This window comes from Podarcis pityusensis, assembly GCF_964106645.2.
Source record: "Podarcis pityusensis genome assembly, chromosome: 3".
NCBI classification, from domain to species: domain Eukaryota; kingdom Metazoa; phylum Chordata; class Lepidosauria; order Squamata; family Lacertidae; genus Podarcis; species Podarcis pityusensis.
Genome location: NC_138026.1, coordinates 107,089,501 through 107,115,449, shown reverse-complemented (window position 1 = coordinate 107,115,449; position 25,949 = coordinate 107,089,501). Strand labels below are relative to the sequence as shown.

The 25,949-nt window shown below is 44.3% G+C and overlaps 1 protein-coding gene across 4 annotated transcripts in view; it reads right to left on the bottom strand.

Annotated features, from left to right (window-relative positions):
- Positions 1-22,698, bottom strand: part of NINL (ninein like) — a 46,601-nt gene extending 23,903 nt beyond the window's left edge. Inside the window, exons 1-7 of one of the 4 annotated variants that reach the window (XM_081000862.1) lie at positions 22,458-22,698; positions 8,484-8,683; positions 4,205-4,301; positions 3,864-4,039; positions 2,514-2,580; positions 1,090-1,280; positions 141-296 (exon numbers count right to left, since the gene is read on the bottom strand). In XM_081000862.1, the coding sequence (XP_080856988.1) occupies positions 141-296; positions 1,090-1,280; positions 2,514-2,580; positions 3,864-4,039; positions 4,205-4,301; positions 8,484-8,663 (867 nt within the window). In that variant the 5' untranslated portion in view covers positions 8,664-8,683; positions 22,458-22,698. Of the gene's footprint in view, positions 1-140; positions 297-1,089; positions 1,281-2,513; positions 2,581-3,863; positions 4,040-4,204; positions 4,302-8,483; positions 8,684-9,905; positions 10,184-10,942; positions 10,959-11,602; positions 11,624-22,457 lie in introns of those variants that run through there. The other 3 variants (XM_081000864.1, XM_081000865.1, XM_081000863.1) reach the window with 3 other exon arrangements.
- Positions 22,699-25,949: the final 3,251 nt, after the last annotated feature.

The following is a 25,949-nucleotide window of genomic DNA, read 5'->3' as shown; positions in this document are numbered from 1 at the left end:
GAAAACATGGCTTCCCGTGTGTCATAACACAGCTCTGCGTGAAAAGGCGCTGCTGGAGATCCTCTGAATGGTTTCAGATTCTGAGCCTTAAAACTATGTTTCTGAAGGAAGTCTCTCAGAAATTATGCTTTGACCGTTACCTGGTGGGATGGTGATCTCTGACATCTTGCTTTGAGAGGTGTGGAAGAAATAGGGCAAAGAATGGGGCTGTGGTTGAACAGGCCAAGCTGGAACTCCTTTAAGCTTACTCTGCCATCTCCATCACCATCCAACTGGTGGAACAAATCTTCGAGATCCTGAATAAAACATTTGTAAAAAGCAATCTATCACAAAGTATCAGACATTATATTTAGGGAAAAAATTACCTGAGGAATTTGACCATTTTATGCTGTCCAAAAAAAATACAAGAAGTGGTATTTTATAACAATTTAAACTAATAAATGCTCTTGGAAGCACAACAGTTTCCCCTAAAACAGTCATTTTACTGCCTAGTCATTAAGAGGAATAAATTGCCTTTTGGAAGGTGAACCTACTACCAGGGAGAAACACACAACACAAATACTCCAAATAATGCCCCCCACATCAAAATACATTGATTTGTTCCAACAGTACCAATAGGCAGCCTACCACAGCAGCTCACCAGGTTGTGACCAAAATTTAATAAAGTCTACCCAACCTTAAAGACTTGGAGAAGGCACATTATTGTTAGTGCTTTCAAGTTCTTTGCAGTTAGTGGGCAACTGCGGCAGCACTCTTGCCCTGGCATCTCTTCTGCTTCTTTGAGGACTGCAACGAAAAGCTGCAGCACCACCTTGGTGGTCTTTCTGGCCAGAAAAAAAGGAGTGTGGTACTACAACATCTACAAAAATGTAACATGGGGAAATGCCAGTATGGTACAGTAATTAATAGTGTCGGACTAGGACTGAGAAGACCCACTTGGTCAAGAAGCTCTGGGAATAATATCTATATCTATATCTATATCTATATCTATATCTATATCTATATCTATATCTATATCTATATCTATATCTATCTATATCTATCTTCAATACTTGGCCAAACGATTTCCAACAGCTGAATTTACCCCACCTCTTTTTCCATCTCTTTGAGTCCAATGTTCTTACAAACGGTAGCCAGCTCTTGTTTGTTAAGGTGCCCGTTCTTTCCAACGCCAAGATCTTCCCAGATGTCCCGAACCTGATTCTCAGTCATGCCAAAACACGAGGGAGAGACCTTTCTGGGGCTATCATAGAGGTCATCATGCCAGGTACACCTTCGCCCTGTAAATATAAAGAAATTCCACCAAGCAAGAAGAGCAGAATTTTATCTTTAAATTATTCCGTCAGTCACAGCAAAGACTGCTCTTTCCACAAGCCTTCAGCCATTTAACAGAGAATCCCACTCTCCTCTGTAGACTTAATTTTTCAAAATTGCTTCCTCCAATATTTGCCCTGTGTACAAGACTCCAATGCTCTGCGAACCTTCAAGTACAAAATATACCAATGATTTTGCATTGTTTACAACGTAAATAGGGTTTCCACTGTAGATGGAAGTATATAACACAATGAAATAAAATGGGATTTCCCCAGGAATGCATGAAAGCATTCTCAGAAGAATATTGACCTGTCTGCTTCATCAGTCTCCCTTATCCTCTAACTGCATCTTTCCAAACAACGTAAGCATGGCATAGTGGTCAGAATGTTGGGCTGGGACCTGTTAGAGCAGGGTTCAAATCCCTATTTAGCCGCAGAGTTTACTGGGTGGCTTTGGGCCAGTCATTGCCACTCAGCTGAACCTACCTCACAGGGTTGCGGTGAGGATAAAACTGGGAAGGAGGAGAACCATGTATTGCTCGTTGGAGTAAAGGTGGCATTTAAATAAACGAGCAATAGTTTTCAATGCTAAACGTTAGCCCCATAATAAATCTGAGGGAAGAAAAGTTTAGGGTGATTGTTTTAGCAACTAGTGAAAAAAGAATACTGATGTGCTGAAGTTATCAAGTTGTCTTTTAGCAAGTTGGACCACTGGTCCACTTCACCCAGTACTGAACTGGGAGAAGGACTTTGCACGCAGAAGGTCCTGGGTTCCATTCCAGCATCTCCAAGTAGGACTGGAAATAATCTCCTTCCTCAAACCCCAGAGAGCCACCTGCCAGTCAGTGTAGACAATACTGAGCTAAGATGGACCAAAGGTCTGACTTGGGATAAAGCAGCTTCTTATGCCTACTCTGACAGGCAGTGGCTCTCCAAAGTCTCAGAAAAAGGTTGTTTTCCACCACTTGCTTCCTGTTACATTTAACTGGAAATATCACGGACCTTCTACCTGTAAAAAACAGATTTTGTTACTGAACTATCACCCTGTCCTTAAAGTCACTGATTGAAATCAGATGACCAGAGAGTTAAAGAAGGAAAGTTTCCATCCTCAGTATTGCTTTTTCTCCTTTCCTTCTTTCAAAAGGAGAGAACCCGTTCTAATTGTTTTAAACATGCATTTTGAGTTTAGGTTTCTCCTACCTTGACCCTCAAACATCTCATGCTGTTGTTCTTTTGTGCTTTCGGCCTCTTCGTCTGATTTAAGGCTCTGAAAATAAGAGAAGGATTCACTGTTTCATGCAAGCTAAAGAGCCGAGCTTTTTTTTTAAAAGGATTATCATGAGTCTTGTGGAGGTGTCCTGGAGGGGATGGTCAGATCCTGAGGAAGAATGGGAGGAGCTCAGGGAGGTGACCAGAACGACCCTGGGGAGGATCCGAGTGGAATAAAGCAGGTGGAATCAGGATCCCAAGAAGTATCTGCACCCGGGGAGGAGATCAGTCGTCTGAAGAATGGACAGCTAGATCCAGGAGAGGGTCAAAGCAGATTGGCAGAGGGGTGTTCTGCTCCTGCAATACTGCATACACCTAGTCAGACACCTCCTGCTAAGTGACTTCTCCTGCCAGAAAGGGGCTCCCTCCAGAGAGACAGGCAACTGAGAGGATGCTGGATGCTGAGCTAGCCCCAACCCCACTTGTCTCTGAGATGCACTGGTTCTCTCCAGCCTTATCCTAAGTAACATCAGCTTCCTGGATGCTGGCTTTGGATACAGAAACTGTGGGAATGTTCAGGGTGGCAGGAGAGGATATATTGTTTATTAATATCCTTCCTAACTTGCATTAGCAAGTTCCTTTTCTTAGCAGAGTGAATTCCCCTTTACACAGCAGAAAACACAGTTGCAAACTCATGTGAGTTTCTTAAGACAATACGCAATTCAATCTGGCTTGTCCAGACTGAAATGTGTTCTAATATTTTCCTGGTAAGACCCCTTGAATCCCTCCTAAAAGAATAAAGACACCACAGTCTTACAATCAGGCAGAGCACAGTGTGATCCCTGAAGGCAGGCTTACAAGCATATACAAACAGGTTTACCCCATATGTGGGTTGACCTAGTGACTGCAGTTAGCATCCAGGAAGTTCGCCGGACGAAAGGAAGATGGAAAAGAGGGAGAGTAGAAGCATGCCTTGGCCTTTTACCAGGTCTGGAAAGGTCATGCCCACCCACTAGTCACATGTAAGGAAGGATGCTCCAGGCCAGGAGGAACAGGAAGTTTTTGACTTGCTGGACTAAACATTCCCTTGCACGTCCACTCTAGCAAAACAAGGAATGTTGTATTTGACTGCTCCCAGTGGATTACATCCCACAGAAGCATGCAAACACCTCCTCTGCAATGACACGTTCACTGCCTTGATATCTGAGCCTAATATTTGCTGGGCAGGCTTTGGAAACTTCTGAACTTCTGGGTAAGCATGAACTATGAAAGAAGCCTCATGTTTACAAGGCTGCTTCTTCTAAAGTAACATACAGTAAAACTCAAGAGACTCGACCTCACCTCCACACTCTCCAAAGATGCTGAGCGTCTCAGCTGACTTTTCCCATTTGCCTTTGCTTGCTGCTCCTGTAAATACTTGGGAGTTTCCAGACTTGCACCCTGCAGTTCCGGCCTCGTCCGGCGGCCGTACCACTTGGCCCCATGGATGTATTTAGGCTCGACTTCATCCGGAACAGCTAAGAGTTGGAAACACAATTGTAGATCAGGATCACCAGTCTGATTGCAGCTCTGCTCTACAGCATACTTAAGCTTAGTGGTCAATAGCGCACTGTAAACAAAGGAACTTGAAAGCAGTAAATCCAAAACAAGTAATCTTTTAGCAGCCTCCACTCTTCACCCACCTGGTTCCAGGTAACTGCTCTCATCATCTGAAAGACCAAGACTGATGCTTGAGGACAATATGGTCACAAAGCCTTCCTTAAACTCTTCAAAGTTAACCTAGGAGTGGACAGACAAGACATTGTTAAGTCAGGTGTATACCAGTTCTTGTTTCTGCTTTATGCTGAGTCAGACCATTGGTCCACATAGCTCAATACTGTCTACACTGACAGTGTACTGTCACTTTTGCCAATCCAGCTAAAGAAGATCTGGTGGTAAACAGGGCAGCACTGATTCCCAGCACAATCTTGTTCTCGTTCAGTTACTCCAGAACCTACCCCTACTGGAGGACGTTGCTAATGTTTGATGAGGTCTCAAAGACCAAATTTAATTCACCTGACAGGAACTGATATTCATCAGGTTTGGGGAATGAGCAATACACCCATGCATTTTGCATCACTGCCCTGGCACTCTGGTTTTAAAGATAGGCACCAGCATGAATGCAATACACCAGATGCTACCTGCCTAAAAGGAGACTGCTGATTGCTAAGCTCTTACAGACTCCACCACTAGAAAATGTACCGTTCCAGGGCACTGTAGCTTGGGCACCAACGTGGCAAGCCAAAGTGTTTATTTGGTCTGGCTTTTGATTCACCAAGGTGTTTTAAGATGCCACCTGAACAATAAGTACACAAGTGTAATTTCAAAGGGTAATTCTCCTTTGAAAATGAGTAGATAGTTAACGGGATCAAATTGGAATGTTGTCGAGCTTCAGCAGTTATGGTAGGGGTGCAAATATGTGTGTGTGTGTGTGTGTGTGTGTGTGTGTTTCATAAAAAGATAGCAAGGCGGAGTATAACATATAAGGATAAAATCAGCAAAATATACATAAAACCACACTTAAATGTTTACTTTACTAAGCTATCGTCCCATAAACAAGCCTTAAAAAAATGCTCTATTGGTCTGGGGTAGAGATTTCAACTTTTCACACCAGAAATATACATGCATTCTATTAACAAACATTCCGAGATACTAGAATTTCCATGTTCTTTCTATTAACCGTTTTGACTATTGCAATCAGTCACCCTTATCTTTCTTATTCTTTACAGTAAGAAAGAGAAGTCACTGTATTTTTGCACTTGAGAGACTGAGAATATTTGATTGGCAGAAACCTTTGCAGGATCATTTGTAAGAATGGGAACAATACCCTCAGTCAGTTCAAAAGTGCAACTTTTGTTAACAGAGAACATGCTTCCAGCTTCTTGCAAGTTCCATTAATTCAGGTCCCAATTTAGAAAAGACAGGCAACAATTTATAACTCTCTGCTGAAAACCCAGCAAGGATGCCCATGAATTCTCTTACATAGGAAATTAGTTTGAACTTTAGAAAGCTAGTCACATAAAACAAAAGAACAAACAGAGCTTTGCTTCTACACCAAAAGATTTGGGCCACATAACTGGCTTGGAGGATTGAGAATAAATACAGCAGTGAGCTGCAGTCAAACCATTTCTCCTCTTCTCCAATAATACAAGGGGAGGAGACTGGAAGGTGCTACTTAACAGCACACCATAATTTGCCTTTGTGTCCAAATGCAATAAACTATGGATTGTTCATAAACTAAGATCCTAAGCCATCCTGGATTGGGAATGAGCAGCAGTGAGCCAGGACATTTGGAGAAGAAGAAGAAGAGTTTGGATTTGATATCCCGCCTTTCACTCCCTTTAAGGAGTCTCAAAGAGGCTAACATTCTCCTTTCCCTTCCTCCCCCACAACAAACACTCTGTGAGGTGAGTGAGGCTGAGAGACTTCAGAGAAGTGTGACTGGCCCAAGGTCACCCAGCAGCTGCATGTGGAGGAGCGGAGACGCGAACCCGGTTCCCCAGATTACGAGACTACCGCTCTTAACCACTACACCACACTGGCTCTCCATTTGGAGGTCCTGGTTTGTATGCAAGTTATATTTTGACCAAACCAAGGTTTAGTGTACTTGGACACAAAGAAGTAGAAGCTTCTGATCTCCACACACACACAAAAAAAACATGCTTTGGAAGATTGTGTGAATGCAACCAACAGCTACCAGGTAACATTTTCTGTTGAAGATGAAGACTACTCCATACTTCTGTACGATAGTTCTGTATTCTCTTGGTTGCATTCAGACAATCATGCAACGGTCACCTCCAGACTTGATCATTGTAACTCGCTCTACGCGGGGACTGCCCTTGAAGCTGACCCAGAAACTCCAGCGGCGAGGCTCCTTGCAGGGTCCTTGCCGTGGGATCACATTCATCCAGTGCTTTAGCAGCTGCACTGGCTCCCAGTGGAGTACAGGGTCAGGTTTAATGTGCTGGTTTTGACATTTAAAACCCTATATGGCCTAGGAGCCTCATACCTATGGGACTGCCTCTCCTGGTATACCCTGCAGAGGACCTTAAGGTCCATAAATAACAACCTGAGCCTCAAGGAGGTTAGATTGGTCTCAACTAGGGCCAGGGCCTTTTCTGCACTGGCCCTGACTTGGAGGAACGCTCCATCACAAGATACCAGGGCCCTGCGGGATTTGACATCTTTTTGCAGGGCCTGCAAGACGGAGCTGTTCCACCTGGCCTTCAGCTTAGACTCATTCTGACCCCTTATATGGGATGTGGTATATAAATTTTCCCTTGGCTTTTTTTTTGCTGGCCCATGTAGGACCAGCATGGATAGCTGGCTCAGGTGAATATCTGATGTTTCCTCCCTTTATGGTCTTGATTTATGGGCTACTACTAAAATGAGACTGGTTAAACCACAGAGCCTAGGACTTGCCGATCAGAAGGTCAGCAGTTCGAATCCCCGCGACAGGATGAGCTCCCGTTGCTCGGTCCCTGCTCCTGCCAACCTAGCAGTTCGAAAGCACGTCAAAGTGCAAGTAGATAAATAGGAACCGCTCTGGTGGGAAGGTAAACGGCGTTTCCGTGCGCTGCTCTGGTTCGCCAGAAGCGGCTTAGTCATGCTGGCCACATGACCTGGAAGCTGTACGCCGGCTCCCTCGGCCAGTAAAGCGAGATGAGCGTCACAACCCCAGAGTCGGCCACGACTGGACTTAATGGTCAGGGGTCCCTTTACCTTTACCTTTTACTAAAATGAGGCTGCATTTTAAGCCGTATTTTAATTAACTGTTTTTCCCCCTATTATGTTTTATTATAATTTATATTTGGTGTTAGCTGCCCTGAGCCCAGCCCTGGCCGGGGAGGGCGGGGTATAAATAAAAATTTATTATTATTAATCTTCCAAAGCATGTTGCTTTTTGGTGGAGATAAGAAGCTTCTGTGACCATCTAGGTCAGTCCTTTGTCTGCACCTACAAAGTACTGTCCTTGTAAGGTGCTAGTTTTTGCAGAAGCAAACAGCATAAATCCACCACCACCATTTTGAGACACTGCTTTCTGCAACTTGGAAAAGAAAGATCTGAAGGGATGACTGCACAGTAGGCAACAGGGATGTGAACACTAAAGGAGTTAAAGGTAAAGGTAAAGGGACCCCTGACCATTAGGTCCAGTCGTGCCCGACTCTGGGGTTGCGGCGCTCATCTTGCTTTATTGGCCAAGGGAGCCGGCGTACAGCTTCCGGGTCATGTGGCCAGCATGACTAAACCGCTTCTGGCGAACCAGAGCAGCGCACGGAAATGCCGTTTACCTTCCCGCCAGAGCAGTACCTATTTATCTACTTGCACTAGCATGCTTTCAGGCTGCTAGGTTGGCAGGAGCAGAGACCGAGCAACGGGAGCTCACCCCGTCACGGGGATTTGAACCGTCAACCTTCTGATCGGCAAGTCCTAGGCTCTGTGGTTTAACCCACAGTGCCACCCGCTAGGATCCCCCTAATCACATCCTAGGCTTTGCAAAGGCTTTGCAACCGGGAGAGAAGAACAAGCCATGCCCAAAGTGGGACAGTTAAAAAAAATGACACAAGAGGGAAGTTTAGGCCACATTCCATAATGTCCATCGGAAAATAAGTGGGACAGGGTTTATTTAGGTCTCCCTGAAAAGCGCAGGGACGGCATCCTATCCCACTTCAACACAGACATGTCGAGTGGTGCAATTTTGGGGGGAAAATATGCCCCTAGGCTTGCCTTTAGGAGGCACCAATGGGATTTAAAAGTGTTCAGGGCCAGACAGGAAGGATGAAGAGTGACCAGCTGAGAATTCCATGCACGGATGGGAACAACTGGTGGGGAAGGGCCGGGAGACAAGATTGCCATTTTAAACCGTTATGAGAGAAGTGCTCCTTCAAAACAGTCAGGCGCAGAGGCCTTGGGCCTACTTACCCTGGCAAAGAGATTATTTCCCAAGAGGTTCTCCAGGAGTAGGGGTAGCTGCCTCTCCAGGTGTAACTTGCGACATAGCTCGGTCAGCTCTTCCTTGTCCAAATACCCGGTGCCTGTGGCATCGCAGCTGTTGAACACGTCCTTCAGCTGGGACACATATTTGTTCTCTTCCTCACCCATCCCATAGTATAAGACTCAGCCTAAAACAAGTCAGTTGCAAAGGGGAGGAAGGCAAGAGAAGTGGAAATATGAGAGTCAACATTCCTAGTAAGCACTGATATCAAACATTCAACCACCATTCTTTTCTCCTTTTGCATTTTGTAGAACTAGGACTTTTCTTTTCTTCTCTCTCTCTCTTTCCCCCTTTTAAGCGCCTAAATTTAAAATATGGTATTTGAGCAGGTTAAGGGTAGCCAACATGTGCTTGGGCTACAGTTCTCATTATTTCTGATCACTGGCTGCGCTGCCTGGTGCTGATGACAGGGATCAATGGCGGTTAACAGCCCAGCACAGTGGTAAAAAGCACCAAAGAAGAAATTCCAGGTTCAAAGCTGAACAAAATGTGAGCTCACTCGAATAATAATAATAATAATAATAATAATAATAATTTATTTATACCCTGCCCATCTGGCTGAGTTTCCCCAGCCACTCTGGGCGGCTCCCAATCGAGTCTTAAAAACAATACAGCATTAAATATTAAAAACTTCCCTAAACAGGGCTGCCTTCAGATGTCTTTTAAAGATAAGATAGCTGCTTATTCGCTTCACATCTGAAGGGAGGCCGCTCCACAGGGCAGGCACCACTACCGAGAAGGCCCTCTGGCTGGTTCCCTGTAACCTTACTTCTCGCAATGAGGGAACCCCCAGAAGGCCCTCGGTGCTGGATCTCAGAATTGCCCAACCTAGCACCCTTCTGATGTTGTCAGACGTTTTTGTTCCAATAGTCAAGAAGCTTTGATCCTTGGCTTCAGGGAGCCTCTACCCCAAGGATGGGGAACACATGGCCATCCACATATTGCTCCCAACAGCACCAGCCCGGATAACCAATGATCAGGAGGTGATGGGAACCTTAGTCCTACAACATCTGGAAGATACTAGGTTTGGTGAGGCTGGTCCACACTGATTGGCAGCAGCCCTTAGGGATTCAGCCAGGAGTCTTGTCAAGCCCTACTGAAGATCTGGGGACTGACCCTGGAGCGCTTCTGCATGCAAAGGATGTGCTCTACCACTGAGGTACAGTCCATCCCCAAACTCATTCAGTTGTGCAGAGTGGCTACCGCTATCAGTTTTCCAACTCCATAACCGTGTTGGAACCATAACCATAACTGCCTAAAGCAGATTAGCCACCACAATTTTCTGTCCAAAACGCCTTTCTCCGCCCAATGCCAGCACTAACTCCGGAAAGCAGAAGCACATACTCAACTTCTTTACAGAGTAGTTACGCCCCAACTGTGTTGTGGGATTGTGTTTGTAAGAAAAAGTTTTGAGTATCCCATGATCCAGGTTTTCCTTCTATTCTTCTTCCATTCACTTCTGCCTTCCTGTATATTTGATGGTTTCTTTGTTCAGTACATGATGGTTGGATGCATAAAACTCCAACCATAAAGAATCCGTAGTTTTTAACTGGAGGAAAGTATGCAGTGGATTTGAAGTGACAATTCTAACTTCTCACAACGCACTTCTCTACCCGGTGAGCACCACACTGCTGGGGTATGTTGAGGCAACAGCTTCCCATGAAGTGCCTCTTGCCCATCTGGTGGGAAACAGAAAGGGAGGCTTTGGGCAGGCTGCGGTAGCAGAAGAGAGGCTGAAGGCTGGATCCGTCCCATAGTTCCCCACCCTTGCTAGGGGAATCTCAGGAGGAAGAACCCAATCTCCTTAAAGAATGTAAGACTGTAAGCAGAGTCTCCTGGATCAGGCCAGTGGCCCATCTAAGTCCAGCATCCTGTTCTCACAGTGGCCACTCACATGCCTGTGGTAAACCCACAAGCAGGATTCGATCGGAAGAGCACTACCCCCTCCTGATGTCACCTCAAAACATGGAGGGAAGAACACAGCCCTCTAGAAGCCTTCAAAGGCCTTCTTCCTACATGAACTCCTTCCAAATTTCCTTTCACTGGAGGGAGGGGGGAGAAAATATTGTGTTTCTAAACCTCTTTTAAAAAGCCCTAACAGTCAGCTCAGGTTAAATTTATTGTACCGACCTAAAAACCAAAGGGAAAATTTGTGTTGTAACTCGCAGCCCATGTACCAGAGAACACCCCCCAGGGGAGACTTGACCGTAACATTTTAAGGGTCAGTCAGCATTATACTGTAGATGTAATACATCAAACAGCTGGAGAGAGATGGCTGGAGAGAGTGATTTCTACATCAAGAGAAACAGCAGAATGGCCTGAAATTAATACAACGGGGCGAAGATTCAATCATTTATGTAAACAAACCCAGCTTCCTACCACATACCTCTTTTTGAGTGTCCAGAGGAGCTGGCCTCTCACCCGCTGCTCTGAGCAACACCCACGCCAGGGCACTTTGCTGATCTGTGAGATTTGTGTTGTTTTAGGTGCTCAGTTCCTTGAGCATTCACGGCATGGCACAAATCATTACGTAAGAGTGGAATGTTGACAGCTTGTAGACAGAAAGAGAGCGAGGGGGTATAAAAGTCTGGGGTTTGCCTCAGTGTTGTATCCTTTTGAAATGAACTAATTGACCATGGTGGTGGTGGTTGTTTAAGAAGTACAGCATGCCATGCATCCATTTCTATCCAACAAAGTAGCTTTGGAGGAGAGGGAGAGCTAGTGAGAAAATGGAAACTAGACAGCCTCCTTCCTCCATCACCAAACTCCTTGAAGACAGATTTTCATTTGGCACAGCCAAGAATTTCCGTTCTGGAAGCATTCTTGGCTACACCAACAGCTGGAACTAAGAGGAATTAAGTCTGTCTTTAAGCCAAGCCAAACTGCACTTCTGGCACAAAGATGCTTATCAGACAATCCTTACCGTCTCATGGCCAAACCAGCCAGACGTAAGAACGTGGACCTCTTGTCCATCCAGTTTTGCCCCCAGTCTCCTGCTGCTGATTCCACCCCACCCTCGCCCCGAAGAATTGGGCAAAAAACAAACCTGTTTTAAGATTCATGTAGGAAGAACTGACCGAGCTCTAAGCAGTGGGCAAGTTTTTTTCCATCCCTTTGAATAGCAGGCTCTTGACATATTTTCAGGAGGAATTCCACCATGGAGATCATGGCTGCTCCCTCAGCTACATTCTCCTAAATTTTAATCTGCATTTACTTTTCTGAGATTCAAACAAAATAATAATAATGATATAACTTCTATAGCAGCCAGAGAAGCAGAAGCTTCCCCAAAAGAATCTCATTTTGCAAGGGCATGCCCAGCTCTAGGTCCCGTTTGAAGGCAACTGTGGGATGGATGGACCACTGACCACACCAAGTACAGTTGGTTTTGCATTCTTAATTCTACTGTTGCATAAGGCTGACATTGATTTCATCGAGAGTTCCAGTAGTGGCTCAGGCAGTAGTATCTGGACCAGGAGATGTCTCCTGAAGTTCATTCTCCACATTAGTGACCTAGAGGAATGTCTTGGGTGTGCCATGCCAGTTATACTGAGTTTTAACGTAGGGCCTGTATTTAGCACAACACAACTATTTATAATGGAAACTTCTGCGGCACCAACTGCTTCAGTGTCCTGCACCGGTCAAGCACACAGCCACCTGCTCTTGTGAGACCCCACTGTTGCTGGAGCTTAACTGAGCTGGAGGCAAAGAGCATATAATGGAGGATTCTGGATTAAAAAAAAAACCCCTATCAACAGGATAAGCAGAAAAACAGCATCTGCATACGAGTTTCATTTATAGGCAAGCGCTAATGTTAATTTCACAAATTGAATATGCAGGTGGAAAAAACGAATTAAGTAGTGGCAGGGTTAGCAAATGTAATTCTGGTGCGTGGTAATGAGCTTAGAGAATGACCTCAGCAACTCCCAAGGGCTCATGGTTTAAATTTCATTTTAAAATCAGGCAGCTAGGAACTTCTAAGCATCTGCCTGGAAAATAATACGCAGAATCTTCCTGCCCTCTCTTCTCAGCTGCAAGCAAAACTAAAATCGTAACAAACTCCAGTAACTGTAAGTACGGCACACTTCATCCAAGACAACATCTCCCTGTTCGTTCTGAAGGCTGGGAAGATGAATTATCAAGGCTTTTAAGTTTTAAGCAAAAATCTTTTCAAGTTTTGGATGCATTTTTAACATATCTTCTGGAGCAGTGCCCTTGGACAACCTGCCTACAAAGACATCCCCAAAATCTGGCCACAAAGCAGGTGCAGGGAAATGCACACACTCCAGAAAAAGCAAGGCAGCCATGACCACACACACTAAGATACCTTTTTTCTGCTTGTGCTACCTGCCGCAAACCCTCAGTGTGTTAGGGACTTCCCCTGCATGTGAAGACAGGTTCCCATGGATTGAGCGGACGAGATAACAGGTCCAATGGTCAAGAAGATGGTTTCTGCATGTGCTGTAGAGGGAAGTGAGGGGCAGATGGGGCTCATCAACCTCGGAAGCTAGCCCATCTAGGAGAAGGAAACTATGACCCTAAACCTCCATTGCCTTGCAGGTTATCATCCGGAGAAGAAAAGACTAAGGAGTAAACCCTGTTCCAGAGTGGAGTCCCTAAGATGGTTGGATGGTGCCTTGTACGCCTCTTTCCAGCAACTCCTGCAGCCAAACTGGTCCCAAACATTGCTCTGCTTTCCTTTGGACCACATCAGTGAGGCTGAGAGTGGGGTCTTGTCATCTGGGCATCCCGGAACCGCCTTACACACTGCCCAAGCTTGCGTCCCGGGGAAGTCACTTTGGTGCTGCTAACCCAGCAGTTTCACTTCCCCTCCTGAGGCGCACTCCATTGTTTCTCAAGACAGATGGATGCCAACAACAGGCTACCTGTACTTCCACATGATTATTAAACTAAAGGCAAGGGGGAAAGCTTCTTTGCAGATGCATCAGATTGGTCTTAGTTGAATGGGATATTGTTTATGCCAGCAAGACTGACACACACCGTAACAATTGAGGGCAGGCACTGAGACAACACACAACCTTCTGCAAAGCAAAACAAAGCACAAGAGCCACTTCCATAATATTACCTGAACACCATGGTGTCCCAATAGCAGTGGAGATTGCAAGAGGCAGTGGGGTTTCTCATGGATGGTGCAATATGCATGTCAAACAAAAGGTTGAAAGTGCTCCACGTTGCTCTTTAAACAGAAAGTATAATGTATGTCACAGGTGCAAGTTATGGACGTAAAACATAGATGGACCCTGGGACCAATGCCATTCTAGTAGCCAGGGCTTTAAGAAAGCACCTGGTACAGATTTAACTGGGGTTAGAGGAAGGCAGACAGACTGGCTTTCACAACAGAAAGCCCTTTAAGTAGATACTAAGCTTATCTTCTCTTCTTGAGTCTTACCCTCAGTTGCCCATATCAACTTTTCCTGTTATTTGCCACCCGTCTTTCCGGTCTTATGTAAGCTCCTTGTTATCCCACAATCCATTAGGCTTCTACCAATCCCACCCTAGCTATCCTCTTATCTTCCACTCTTGTCTCCTTCTGTATTAAACATATGCTCTGCATCTTGCTATTGTAACCTGCTATTTATCGTTTATACTCTCACTCCTATCATTTATTTTTGTTTAAACTTTGCCTTTTCACCATAGGGTCTTCAAGGAAGCTTACATTATCAATGACTAGCAAACTTGTAGCCACGTTGCTCAGGAATTCTAAGAATGCCCCCCCCGGCCCAAAATCAGTGCAGTTTTGAAATCAATTGTTAAAATCTGTGCAGTTCAGAAAGGTTCAACCGCCATCTTGAATCAAAACGGTATCCAACTGTATCCAAACGTAGAAGGAAACCTGCTCCTTGATTCTCAGGAACCATCATGCAAAATTTGGTTAAATCATAAGAGCTGGAAATGCATAGCAAATAAACAAAATACTGTCCAAAACACATAGTAGATAAAAACTATTTTTTTGAACAGAATGAAAATTTAAAACCCACAACTAAAAAATGCAAGAAATAAACAAATTTAGCAGCAGTGTTTTAACACCCCTTCTTTTGCTTAGTACAAATGCTAAAACTAACCTTAAGTGTTTATCAATTACTGTCTATGAGTCCCTCAGTCCAATACAGAGACATGATTTACACAAAACATTTCATCCTCTTTCAGACTTGTTTTGACTGTCCCACAACCCGAAGCCCTCCAGATGTTTTGGACTATAACCCCCATCAGATCCAGCCACAGTCCAAAACATCTGGATGGCACCAGGTCAGGGAAAGCTGTGCTGTACTAATAATTAACACACTTCCTACAATCATTTCCTACCTTAGGTGCGAAAAAGGTCCTTGCTGCACCGTTCTTTTCTGTGTTTAAAATTTGCTACAGAGTGCTTACAGACAAAATGTGAGTCACAGCACATTTCCATCCCCCCCCCCCAAACAGAGCATATTATTCAGATTGCTGCTGCATCTGGAACACAAATTAAAAACATACTGATCAACAAATCAAAGGTTCCGTCTGTTCTGTTTTCTTGTTCACCCTCCACCCCAACGCTTTAGGTAGGCTGTCTGCCTTTTCATATATTTTCAAGATGACTATGTCCATCTTTATCACGCAGACATTTGACCACTAACTTTTTAATTGCAGTGTTGTATTTGAAATATTGTTTGAATTAGCAGGGCTAATCAGCGCTTTGAATGGACAACCCTTGACGCAACCATGTAGAACCAGTTCCTATCCCCCAAAAAAAGCTTAATCCCGGAAAACAGATGGCATGTTTGAATAAAATGCATTGAGTGCATGTCTACAATAGGATCACTATCCCATATGCTCCAAAGACCCCTATTTACCGGGGACAGAATCTATGTGCTGCTACCTGTCCCTAGTAAATCCCTGTCCCTATTTTTTCCTTTGAGCAATATTAATGATTTGCTTTCAGCACGAGATACTAGATTTTTCATGGCTCAGCTCCTCCTTCAGAGGCTCTACAGTGGTACTTCGGGTTACATACGCTTCAGGTTACATACGCTTCAGGTTACAGACTCCGCTAACCCAGAAATAGTACCTCGGGTTAAGAACTTTGCTTCAGGATGAAAACAGAAATCGTACTCTGGCGGCGCGGCAGCAGGAGCAGGAGGCCCCATTAGCTAAAGTGGTGCTTCAGGTTAAGAACAGTTTCAGGTTAAGAATGGACCTCCAGAACGAATTAAGTACTTAACCTGAGGTACCACTGTACAGAAGGATGGAGAACTTGGGAGCCCTCTATAATTTGTTTGGATTACGACCACCATTATCTCTTGCCATTGGCAACGCTGACTGGGACTGATCCAACCACATTTGAAGAGCCAAAGGTTCCCGAGCCGTGCTCTTGAAGACAGCTCTCCAAGGAGGGTGGAGGAGGCACCTTGTCTGTGCATAAGAACATAGGAAGAGCTTGCAGGATCAGGCCAATGGCCCATCTACTCCAGCATCCTGTTTTCACAGTGGTCAACCAGATGCCTTTGGGAAACATACAAGCAAGACCTGAGGACAACAGCACTGTCTGGAGGAACTGCTTTCAAATATGTATTTAATGTGCAAAGCAAAAAATAAGATTACACAGAAGTGAATATTATTTGAGACAGCCTTCTACTGAACCGGGTTTTCTTAAAGTAAAAGCCACCATGGGATGGAGCCAATGTTAGAAATACTCCAAGGACACCCACAGAAATTAATGGACATGGCTAACTTAGGTCCATTAGTTTCAACAGTCAACTGAACAAAACATTGCTTCCTTGGTTTCCAATAACCAAACTACTCCATGCAACATGACGGCACACAGAAAAGCAGATTGCTCATGCACAGGACTTTGTATAGCTGAAATCCTCAGCTAATTCACTTCAAAACCTCACGAACACATTATTTTTATGAGCCTAAGCCTGGGACAATTGATTGAAGATCACATCATATTTCTCTCACTAGCAAAACCGAAACACAACCACAAAGCCTGGTCAAAACAGACTCCAAGTTAGCTGTCATGAAGTCTTTTCTGCTAGCAGACATTTGTATTATAGTTTTGACTTGTGTCCCTGCCAAATGTTCCTGCTTATAAAAACTCTGTCTCATCGGATCCAACTCAGAAGAGCCCAGAAATTTAAATATCACTGCATTTGAACTCAACTGCGAATAATACAATGTCATCCCATTGTTGAGATTAATCAACAATGCAGAAGGAAGGTCTAAGTTTTTCAACTCCCTCACATCAAATACACATTTGGGTTAAAAAACTGAATATGAAGAATGTTCTTGTGGCAGTGAGATTCTCACTCGCTTCAGCGAAATCAAGGAAATTACTTTCACAAACTTGGAAAAGCTCCTTCTCATTGGCTAGAGCTGTAGCCCAAAATGTGGGAAGACACTGAACACCCACCAATTATTTATAAAATCTCAATAGCCTGACTTTCACTTCAGTTGAGGTCCTAGGGTAGCTTACAATTACATTTAAAACATATACCGTATATAATCAAAATCACAACTAAAAAAAACTAAAAACAGCAGCAGACTAAAATTTCAACGAAAAGCAATTAAAGCCATTTGCCTGGCACTGAAAAAATATATATTTTAAGAGAACAGCAAGGAGACCACTTGAGAGTTCCACAAACAGAGGGCAACAACTGGAAGGTTACGTATTTTTCGATCTATAAGACACACCAGACCACAAGATGCACCTAGTTTTTGGAGGAGGAAAACAAGAAAAAAAATATTCTGAATCTCAGAAGCCAGAACAGCAAGAGGGATTGCTGCGCAGTGAAAGCAGCAATCCCTCTTGCTGTTCTGGCTTCTGGGATAACTGCGCAGCCTGCATTCGCTCCATAAGACGCACACACATTTCCCCTTACTTTTTAGGAAGGAAAAGGTGAGTCTTATAGAGCAAAAAATACGGTATTTTCCTAGTGAACATCTGCCTCACTTTAGAAGGCAGGAGCGTCAAGGGAAGGGCCTCAGAACATTATCTTAGCACACAGGCAGGTTATTGGGAAACTAAAATAATTATTTGCAAGAGGTTCAAAAAAACCAAACCTGGACCCATTTTTAACATACAAGAACCCCACTAGTTCAAGCTCCATTATCTCACACCCATTAGCATCAAGCCACTTCACAACGAATATGGATGTTGTTACTACCTAGGACCACGCCACTTCTATCAGAAGACCCCTGACCCTGGGTCACTGAGAAGGTAGTTGGTGAAGAGGCTCCCCCATGAGAGTGCAACAGCTATTCAAGTTTTTCTTCCTTCTATTTCCTTCCTAATGAGTCTTATCTTTAGATTATAACCCTTGTGCCCATTTCTAATTTTTTGTACAACGAGCCTCAATTTAGAGGCTTCAATTCTGTTTCCCTTAAAGGAATTGTTTTGCAAGCAGGAATGTAGCGAGGTGAATTTACAACCTCTTAAATAAATCTTCTTGGCAGATTAAAATTGACACCAAATTAGTTGTATATTAAGAAATAATCTTCTCCCTCTAAAGTCTAAGCTCCAAAAATTAAAGTGCTTGTGAAAGAAAGTTGGCAGACCACACACAGCTATTCATTTTTAATCATTTAAATGTAAGCAGAATTTCTGTGTTCTTCCTACAACTTTCAGGAATAAAACTCATTTCTACAATACTGTTGAGTCTTTCTTTCAGACAGGACTGAACCAGTGGCAAATGTCCAATTGCCTGGGTAAGTCGATTTTTGACACAAATATCTAGGAATCTGAAATATTTTCCTAGACTTTTTCTATGTTTGTTATCATTTACCTTTACATTTTTATGTTCCTGCGTTGTCTCAGTTACACAGACAGTGTGAAATTTTGGTAAAAGTCTTTAGCCTTTCCTGAGCACACTGGCTTTAAAAGTTCAACATTTGATTTCTAAACAGAAAAAAATAATAATTTAAAAAATCACAACAAATGTTTTTTAAAGGTACTGTTTTTCTACAGTTTAATGTTGAATGCACCCACAAGCAGACAACCCTGATGCAAGTCCTTAATCTTCCCATCACCTCAAAATTGATATATCTGAAATGGTGAATCCTGCGTTCTTAAAAGATAACTAAAAATGTAATTTAAATTCAGCTGTTTCATTATTCTGTGGTTAGTCTTTCGGTTGTACCTGCCCATTGGACTTGTATGATAGACTTTTAAAATAAATTGGTCTATACATACACATATATAACTTGAAAGCGATCCAGATCTCTTTAATTTCCAGCCATCTATTCATCTTCTGAAAAGCATACAATTTATTTATGCGTTGCATTTATATGCAATAATCAGCAGTCTTTCCCTGCCCCAGGAGGGGATGCTAGGGATTCAACCTGAGACCTTCTGCTCTAACCCCTGAGCTACGTCCTTCTCCACAAGCTATACCAGGCTGCAGACCCCTTACAAAATGAGATGAGGTTATAAGAATGCCCAGAAACAGACAATGCAAAGTTGTTGTTTTTCCCAAAGTCACTCTCTGGGGGTGGGGGGAGCTGTAAAATCTCATTACAGTTATATTGTTACAGACAGACCACAGTGCTTTCACACTGACTGCATTCAAGGTTGATGAATGACATCAGTCATAATAAGGAGTAGATTATCAAAGGGTAGAATAAACCTCCCCCCACAAGGGCATAAATTGATACAAGGAGACTCAAGCATCTACACAAAACAGAAAGGAATTATTATCTCAACTGGGCTTGCCTGCTCCCACTCATCACAAACCTGGCAGCTTTCTAACATCTCTTGAGAGAGTGTTCTGGGGCATTTATTACAACATTTATACCCTGCCTTTCCACTCTTTGAGTTCTCAAGGTAGATCAAAATAAACATTAAAATGTTTAAATTAATTAAAAGCGTAAAAAGTACGTCAACGCTGAAAATGAAAGCAACACAGAATACATGCACACACAGAGATGCACTGCAATCCTAACCCCGTTTACTTGGAAGTAAGCCCCACTGAATTCAAGGGGACTTCTAAGTTGACATAGTTAGAAGTGTGCTGTAAACACCAACATGCGTTCATATACAAAAACCATCTTAACTTGGTGCTGGAAACTATAATAAACCAGTAAAACTATGAGGCACAGGGTGCCCTCATTGGGCAGGGAATTCCATAATCTGGGCAATCTCTCCTTTTCCCCATCAGCTGTGCCTCAGCTGGTGGCAGGACACAAAGCAGGCCCAGCTGAGCACATGGGACAGGTAGGACCATGTCTATCTGCTAAATGAACAACGATAACACAGATATCTAATGATATATGGGCTGCAATGCGGAAAAGCCTATACTGTAACAAATCTGTAACACATCACCACGATAATAATAATTATTATTATTATTTATTATTTATACCCCGCCCATCTGGCTGGGCTTCCCCAGCCACTATGGGCGGACTCCAACAAAATATGAAAATACATTCTCAACCATTTCTGGTATATCTTTGTCTGTGCATGGATCTCATAAATTGATGGCATAACTGTCTATTAAACCTCTAGTGCAAAATAAAACTAATTTTCCTCCTTGCATTTGTGATTTATAAGAAACCAAGGTAAACCTTAACGGTAAAGTGCAAAAGGCACATATAGATCTTAACCTGTTAGTTATATTCCACGGGTCAGAGCTGCCAAATAATACAAAATGAGGGGTTACTTTACAATTAAGATCAAGGTATGACAAATTATAGATGCGTTTGTTCAACAATTTTAAGTCGACAAAATATGTCAACATAAAATATAGTTTAATATGGCCTTCTATTGCTGTATACTTCTATCCCAAACACAAAGCTGAGTTCAGTGCTGGAAAATTCTAAAATCCTGTGGTTAAATCCTGTTACAAGACTTTTGATTGTCTTCACCCTAAGGTGCTATAAGTGTACTCCTTAAAATTGTAAAGTGTGAACTGGGACAACAACAGCTCATCTTATTCCCCCCTTCCATTCAATATTTACTTAATTATATGCTTTTTTGAGAACCTTGAAGCCTGCCAACAGGCCGGTTTTCTTTTCAAAACAAAAAACCCACCATTAATAGACTTGGCTTCATGCCTGGGACAAAGCTGAGCTCCGCGGGTCAACTGATGTTTGTCTTTCTTACACTTGGAAAGATACAAACCATTTGGCTAGTGGAAACTTGCTGCAACTAAACTTTGAAAATCCTTGCTCATAGCTGAGGTACAGCCTTATTCTGATTTGAAGATGGAGGCACGCTTTAACTCTTACAACCCCCAAAGCTTTGCTTTTACAGTAAGAAATGCATGGTGGGGATTTGTTCTGTCAGAAGCACCCGTCTTCCAGAATAATATGACAAAACTCCCAAGGGCACACATGAGTTTAAAATGTCACTCAGGGTTCCTTGGAAGAAAAGCAAGACACAAGTGTAATTAAACACAAGATGCTGCCTTATAGTGAGTTACAGCCTTGGTCCATCCAGCTCAATATTGTCTCGGTTTCAGGCAGGGAATATCTCTGAGCCCTACCTACAGGTGTTCAGAATTGAATCTGAAGCCTTCTGAAATTGAGGAGATCTTCTGGCACTGAGTGATGGCCCTTTCCCTGATACTTTGGATTGGGCATCTAGAAAAAGTAGGTAAAGGCCACATATCCTTCAATATGGATATCCAACAGTCCTCTGGTCACTCCTAGAACAATATTTTCTCCTTTGGGCACGGGAAAACAATAAGGAACAGGGCAGAACAAGTCTCATAGGCCCTAAGGGAGCCTTCATCAACCAGGTGCCTTACAGATGTGTTGGGCCACATCTGTCCCACCCAGCACATCCTGAGGGCAGAGGATGCTCAAATAGTTAGCTGTTGTTAGTTTACACTTGTCTAGGACTAACAGAGCAATCCTAACCATGTCACTTTAAGTTCCTTTTTTAAAAAAGCAACTGACTAATGAAATTAACAGCACTGCTACTCATAAGTAAGTCATATTGAATTCAATGGAGCTTACAGCTAGGTAAGCAGGGTTAGGACAGCTACCTAAACCAGTTTACATTTCAAGTGCAGTGTAAATGGGTCACAGCTGATGACTGGGGAGGGGGAGCTGAAAGGGGGTAAGCTGGGAAATTTTGCCTTAAATTTGATGCAAGAGATGGATGGCCGAATTCCTCCTACACCCCAAACTCCCTCCACACAAGAGGAACTAATAAAGGAGTTTATACTATAAAAACCAGACAAAACAACAGCTGGTGTTCCTTGCAACCTACTTCTCTTTAAAAACGGAGAAGGTGCAGAGACGAGATTTCAAAATAAAGTTTTGGTTGCTTTTAGGACCAGGCTCTTCATATAATAGCACAAGCTGCACATTTGGCGAAGAAGGAAGCACCAGGTACATGAAAAGGAAAGGGATTTCAAGGCAGGACCCAGCCAGTTTGGAGAGCTGGAGGGAAGAAATGTGGAAAGAGTATCGACAAAAGGTTACCCCACAGAGAAAAGCGGGCGGGGGAAACCTCTTAGAAGCACAACCCCCCTGGCTGGTGAGGAAACTCGGATTTTAAAAGACCAACGGCAAAAAAGCTGGTCTCAAAGAGGAGCAGCCACGCCAAGAAAAATTCGTACAGAAGTTGAAACGCAGATATAAGAACAGGGAGGTTCATCCTTGCCGTCGCCCCTCCACAAAATGTAAACACACGCGATGCATGCTTCAGTTGAGATTCCTGCGTCGCAGAGGGCTGGACTAGACGACCCTCGGGGTTCCCTTCCAAGTCTATGGTTCTGGGAGACAATCTGCCGCCCAAGTTGCAGAGCCAGGATCAACTCCCCGCACAAAACTCCCTGGCTTCCCTTGTCCCAGAAGATAATTTGAGGGCGGAGAAGATAATTTGAGGGGCGGGTGGGGGGCTCCACAGAAGCCAGAGTCAACCTAAGGAGCAGTGGGGCGGTGGGCGTCTCAGCGGTACCCACCTCTCTCCTCCGGCCGCTTCTCTCCCTTCTACCACCCGCGCCGCGCCCGCAGCATCTCCCCTGCAGAAAACGACCTTCCGCCGCTCGCGGCCCCTTTGTGTCCCCTCGGCCAATGCCAGCGTGCTCTGCTTCCCTTTCTCCCGAGGCTGCCGCCGATGCTCCTCCCTTGAGGACGTCCACGCTGAAGCGAGCAGCCTCCGGCTCGCAGGCGGTTTTTCCCTTGCAGCCTCCCCAGCCCGCTCCGCCCACCCCGGATTCCTTTCAGGAGCAGACGCGGCGCGCAACGGCTCTCCTGCGCGCTCCTCTTCCCAGGCAGGGGACCGACCTCTCGGCGAGGGCTGCGCCTCCGGGGGACGAGCACTGCTCTCGCCCTCTTCTCCTCCTGCTGCCGGGCTCGCTTCCAGCGTGTCTTCATGGGCTTTCTGGCCTCCTTTGCTGGCTTGGAGGAGCCGGCAGGTGCCCTGGCTGCAGGGCTGCGGAAGCCAAGCCGGGAACAGGGGAAGCGGCTCTGGTGGATACCACCGCCGGCCAGCAAGTGCCGGGGCGAACTTGGGCGTTATGGCGCCCTGAGCAAGGGCAAAATTTGGCGCCCCACCAGATATTTATTATTATTTTCACAATTATTCATTTCGGTACGGCTTAGGGGCCCACTCTCTTGCGGGCCCCCCAAAAAATTGAAAGGGGAAAAAAACCTCTGGATGTACATTTCCAAAATATAAGATACAAAACAAATAAAATAAAACCTACATGCAGCAACAGTGTTTTGTGTTGTGTAGGCCCCTATTTGTTATGTGCAAATGGCTTTCGATACCGATTAGGTCCATAAATTACCATATAGCATATATTCAACACACAAAAACCGACAATTTGTTGTTGACAAAGAACAGCTGGACATATAAAGGGCCCCGTTACCTTCAGTAGCTTAGCGTGGGTAGGCAAACTAAGGCTCAGGGACCGGATCCGGCCCAATTGCCTTCTAAACCCAGCCCATGGACGGTCCGGGAATCAGTGTGTTTTTACATGAGTAGAACGTGTGCTTTTATTTAAAATGCATCTCTGGGTTATTTGTGGGGCATAGGAATTTGTTCATTTATTTTTTTCAAAATATAGTCCAGCCCCCCCCCCCCCCAATGTCTGAGGGATGGTGGACTGGCCCCCTGCTGAAAAAGTTTGCTGACCCCTGGCTTAGGGCCTCATCAAACCAAAATCCAGCTCTGGAACAGTTGCTTTTCTTATGGATCTACTCAGTAGGTACGCCCATAAATATAGGCAGTGCTTTCCCCCCCTAAAAATAATGATTAGGGGTACTCTCATTTTCCTACTCATATTGAAATACTGCCCCTCAGTGAGGCCAAACTTAGATTCACAAAACGTTTAGGGGTATGCATACCCCCAGAAAAAAAAGCACTGAATATAAGTATTGTTATTTTGAACCCCCTCGGCATGGCGCCTTGCGGGGGCGGGGGACGACAGCCTGCACTGCTCTAAATTCAACACTGGCAAGTGTAATTGACTTTCTGAGCTGCTAAGCATTTTTGCTAAGGAGCAAGACTTTTTAAGTTCAGTAGGACTTACTTGCCCGTGCACACCTTATGTAGATGGCGTTTCTGTGCGCTCTGGCTTCCGTCACGGTGTCCCGTTGCGCCAGAAGTGGTTTAGTCATGCTGGCCACATGAGCTAGAAATCTGTCTGTGGACAAATGCTGTCTCCCTCGGCCTGAAGCGAGATGAGCGCCTCTTAACCGTCCAGGGGTTCTTTACCTTCACGTGCTGTATATACAGAGCCGTAGCTAGGTGATCTTGCGCCCCGGCAGAACTGTCCAGATTGCGCTCCCTAGCCACGCACAAATTAGCTCTTCTTTCCGCCTCTCTTCTAACCCCCTCCCCGCCTCCACACATTCAATTCACCAATTTAAAACCATTTCTTACGAGGCAATAATCAATATTTATATTTATGGACATATTTTAAAGCCGATTTTGCCCGCCCCATCGCTTGTGCCCCTGGTGGGGGCCCACCTCACCACCCCCTAGCTACGGCCCTGTGTACATACAGTGGTACCCCGGGTTAAGTACTTAATTCGTTCCGGAGGCCCGTTCTTAACCTGAAACTGTTCTTAACCTGAAGCACCACTTTAGCTAATGGGGCCTTCTGCTGCTGCCATGCCACAGGAGCACGATTTCTGTTCTCCTCCTGAAGCAAAGTTCTTAACCCGAGGTACTATTTCTGGGTTAGCGGAGTCTGTAACCTGAAGCGTATGTAACCTGAAGCGTATGTAACTCGAGGTACCACTGTACAGTATTCAGCCATGTTCACACCATACATTAAAAGCACTATGATACCACTTTAAACAGCCATGGCTTCCCCCAAGGAATTCTGGGAGTCGGAGTTTGTTAAGGGTGTGGAGAGTTAGGAAGCCTGCCATATTCCCCTCCCAGAGCTGCAATTCTCTGAGTTCTCTGTGAAGAGGGATTGATTGATAAACTGCTCTGAGAATTGTCAGTCTTTGAGGAAAATAGGGGGTCTCCTAACAACTCTCAGCAGCCTGAACAAACTACAAGTTCTCTGTGGGGAAAGCCATGACTGCTTAAAAGTGGTATTGCAGTACTTTAAATGTGTGAATGTGATCTCAGAGTAGAGTTGTTGGAATTTGGGGCCATTAATTTCATTTGGTCTAGAACCCGCATACTTCAAACCAATGTCAAGCTTCTCCCTAACTTCTTTCATCTAAATGGTTAAGAAGTGCTTCCTTCGTTCCGCATGATAAAGGCTGAATCACTGCTATCTGTCCCCATCTCCCCCGCTCCCCATTTCTAAGAGTCACAAATATAGCATGACCAAGTGTGACTAATGTGTCTGACAGAAAACAGACTCAGATGCAATGTTTTTTAAAAAATAAAAATATTTGGCTGAGGGCAGATGAAGGTTGGTGGGGCATTTGCCCTAATGGACTGGCCTCTGCCAAGTTTCAAAGGGTATGCAAAACCAACCAGATACTTTTCCCCCTGTGGTTATTATGTGCAGAAAACTCATTTACAGCATAGCAATGTTTTTCCTGCAAACACCCCTTTACTAAGGGGCACAATTTTTAATGTAAACATGAGTGTTCTGCTCACATAGCTGTGTTTTTGCATTATTTTATCTGAAGAACAGAAAGCTATCCAAGTGAAACACTTGGGACCTCCACTGGCATGCAGTGAGCTAACAACAGTTACACAGAGCGTGAAAAGTAAATGGATGGGTTTATGCAAACACTGCACCAAAGATATACTGTATCACAACGGGCCAGCCAACCAGTTGAGAAATTGACACGGTTGAGAAAAGCCAGAATTGCTGAGATTAAAGTGTCCGTCAAGAGGCTGCTTGGTTGGACAATGGACATAATAAATGTTGTTGGAGTATATTTTGTAAACCTGGAAACATTGCAGCAGTGAGCACTTTATAGCCTCTATTTGCTCTTGGGTACCCAAGAATCCATTGGAAAAGTAGTTCTTA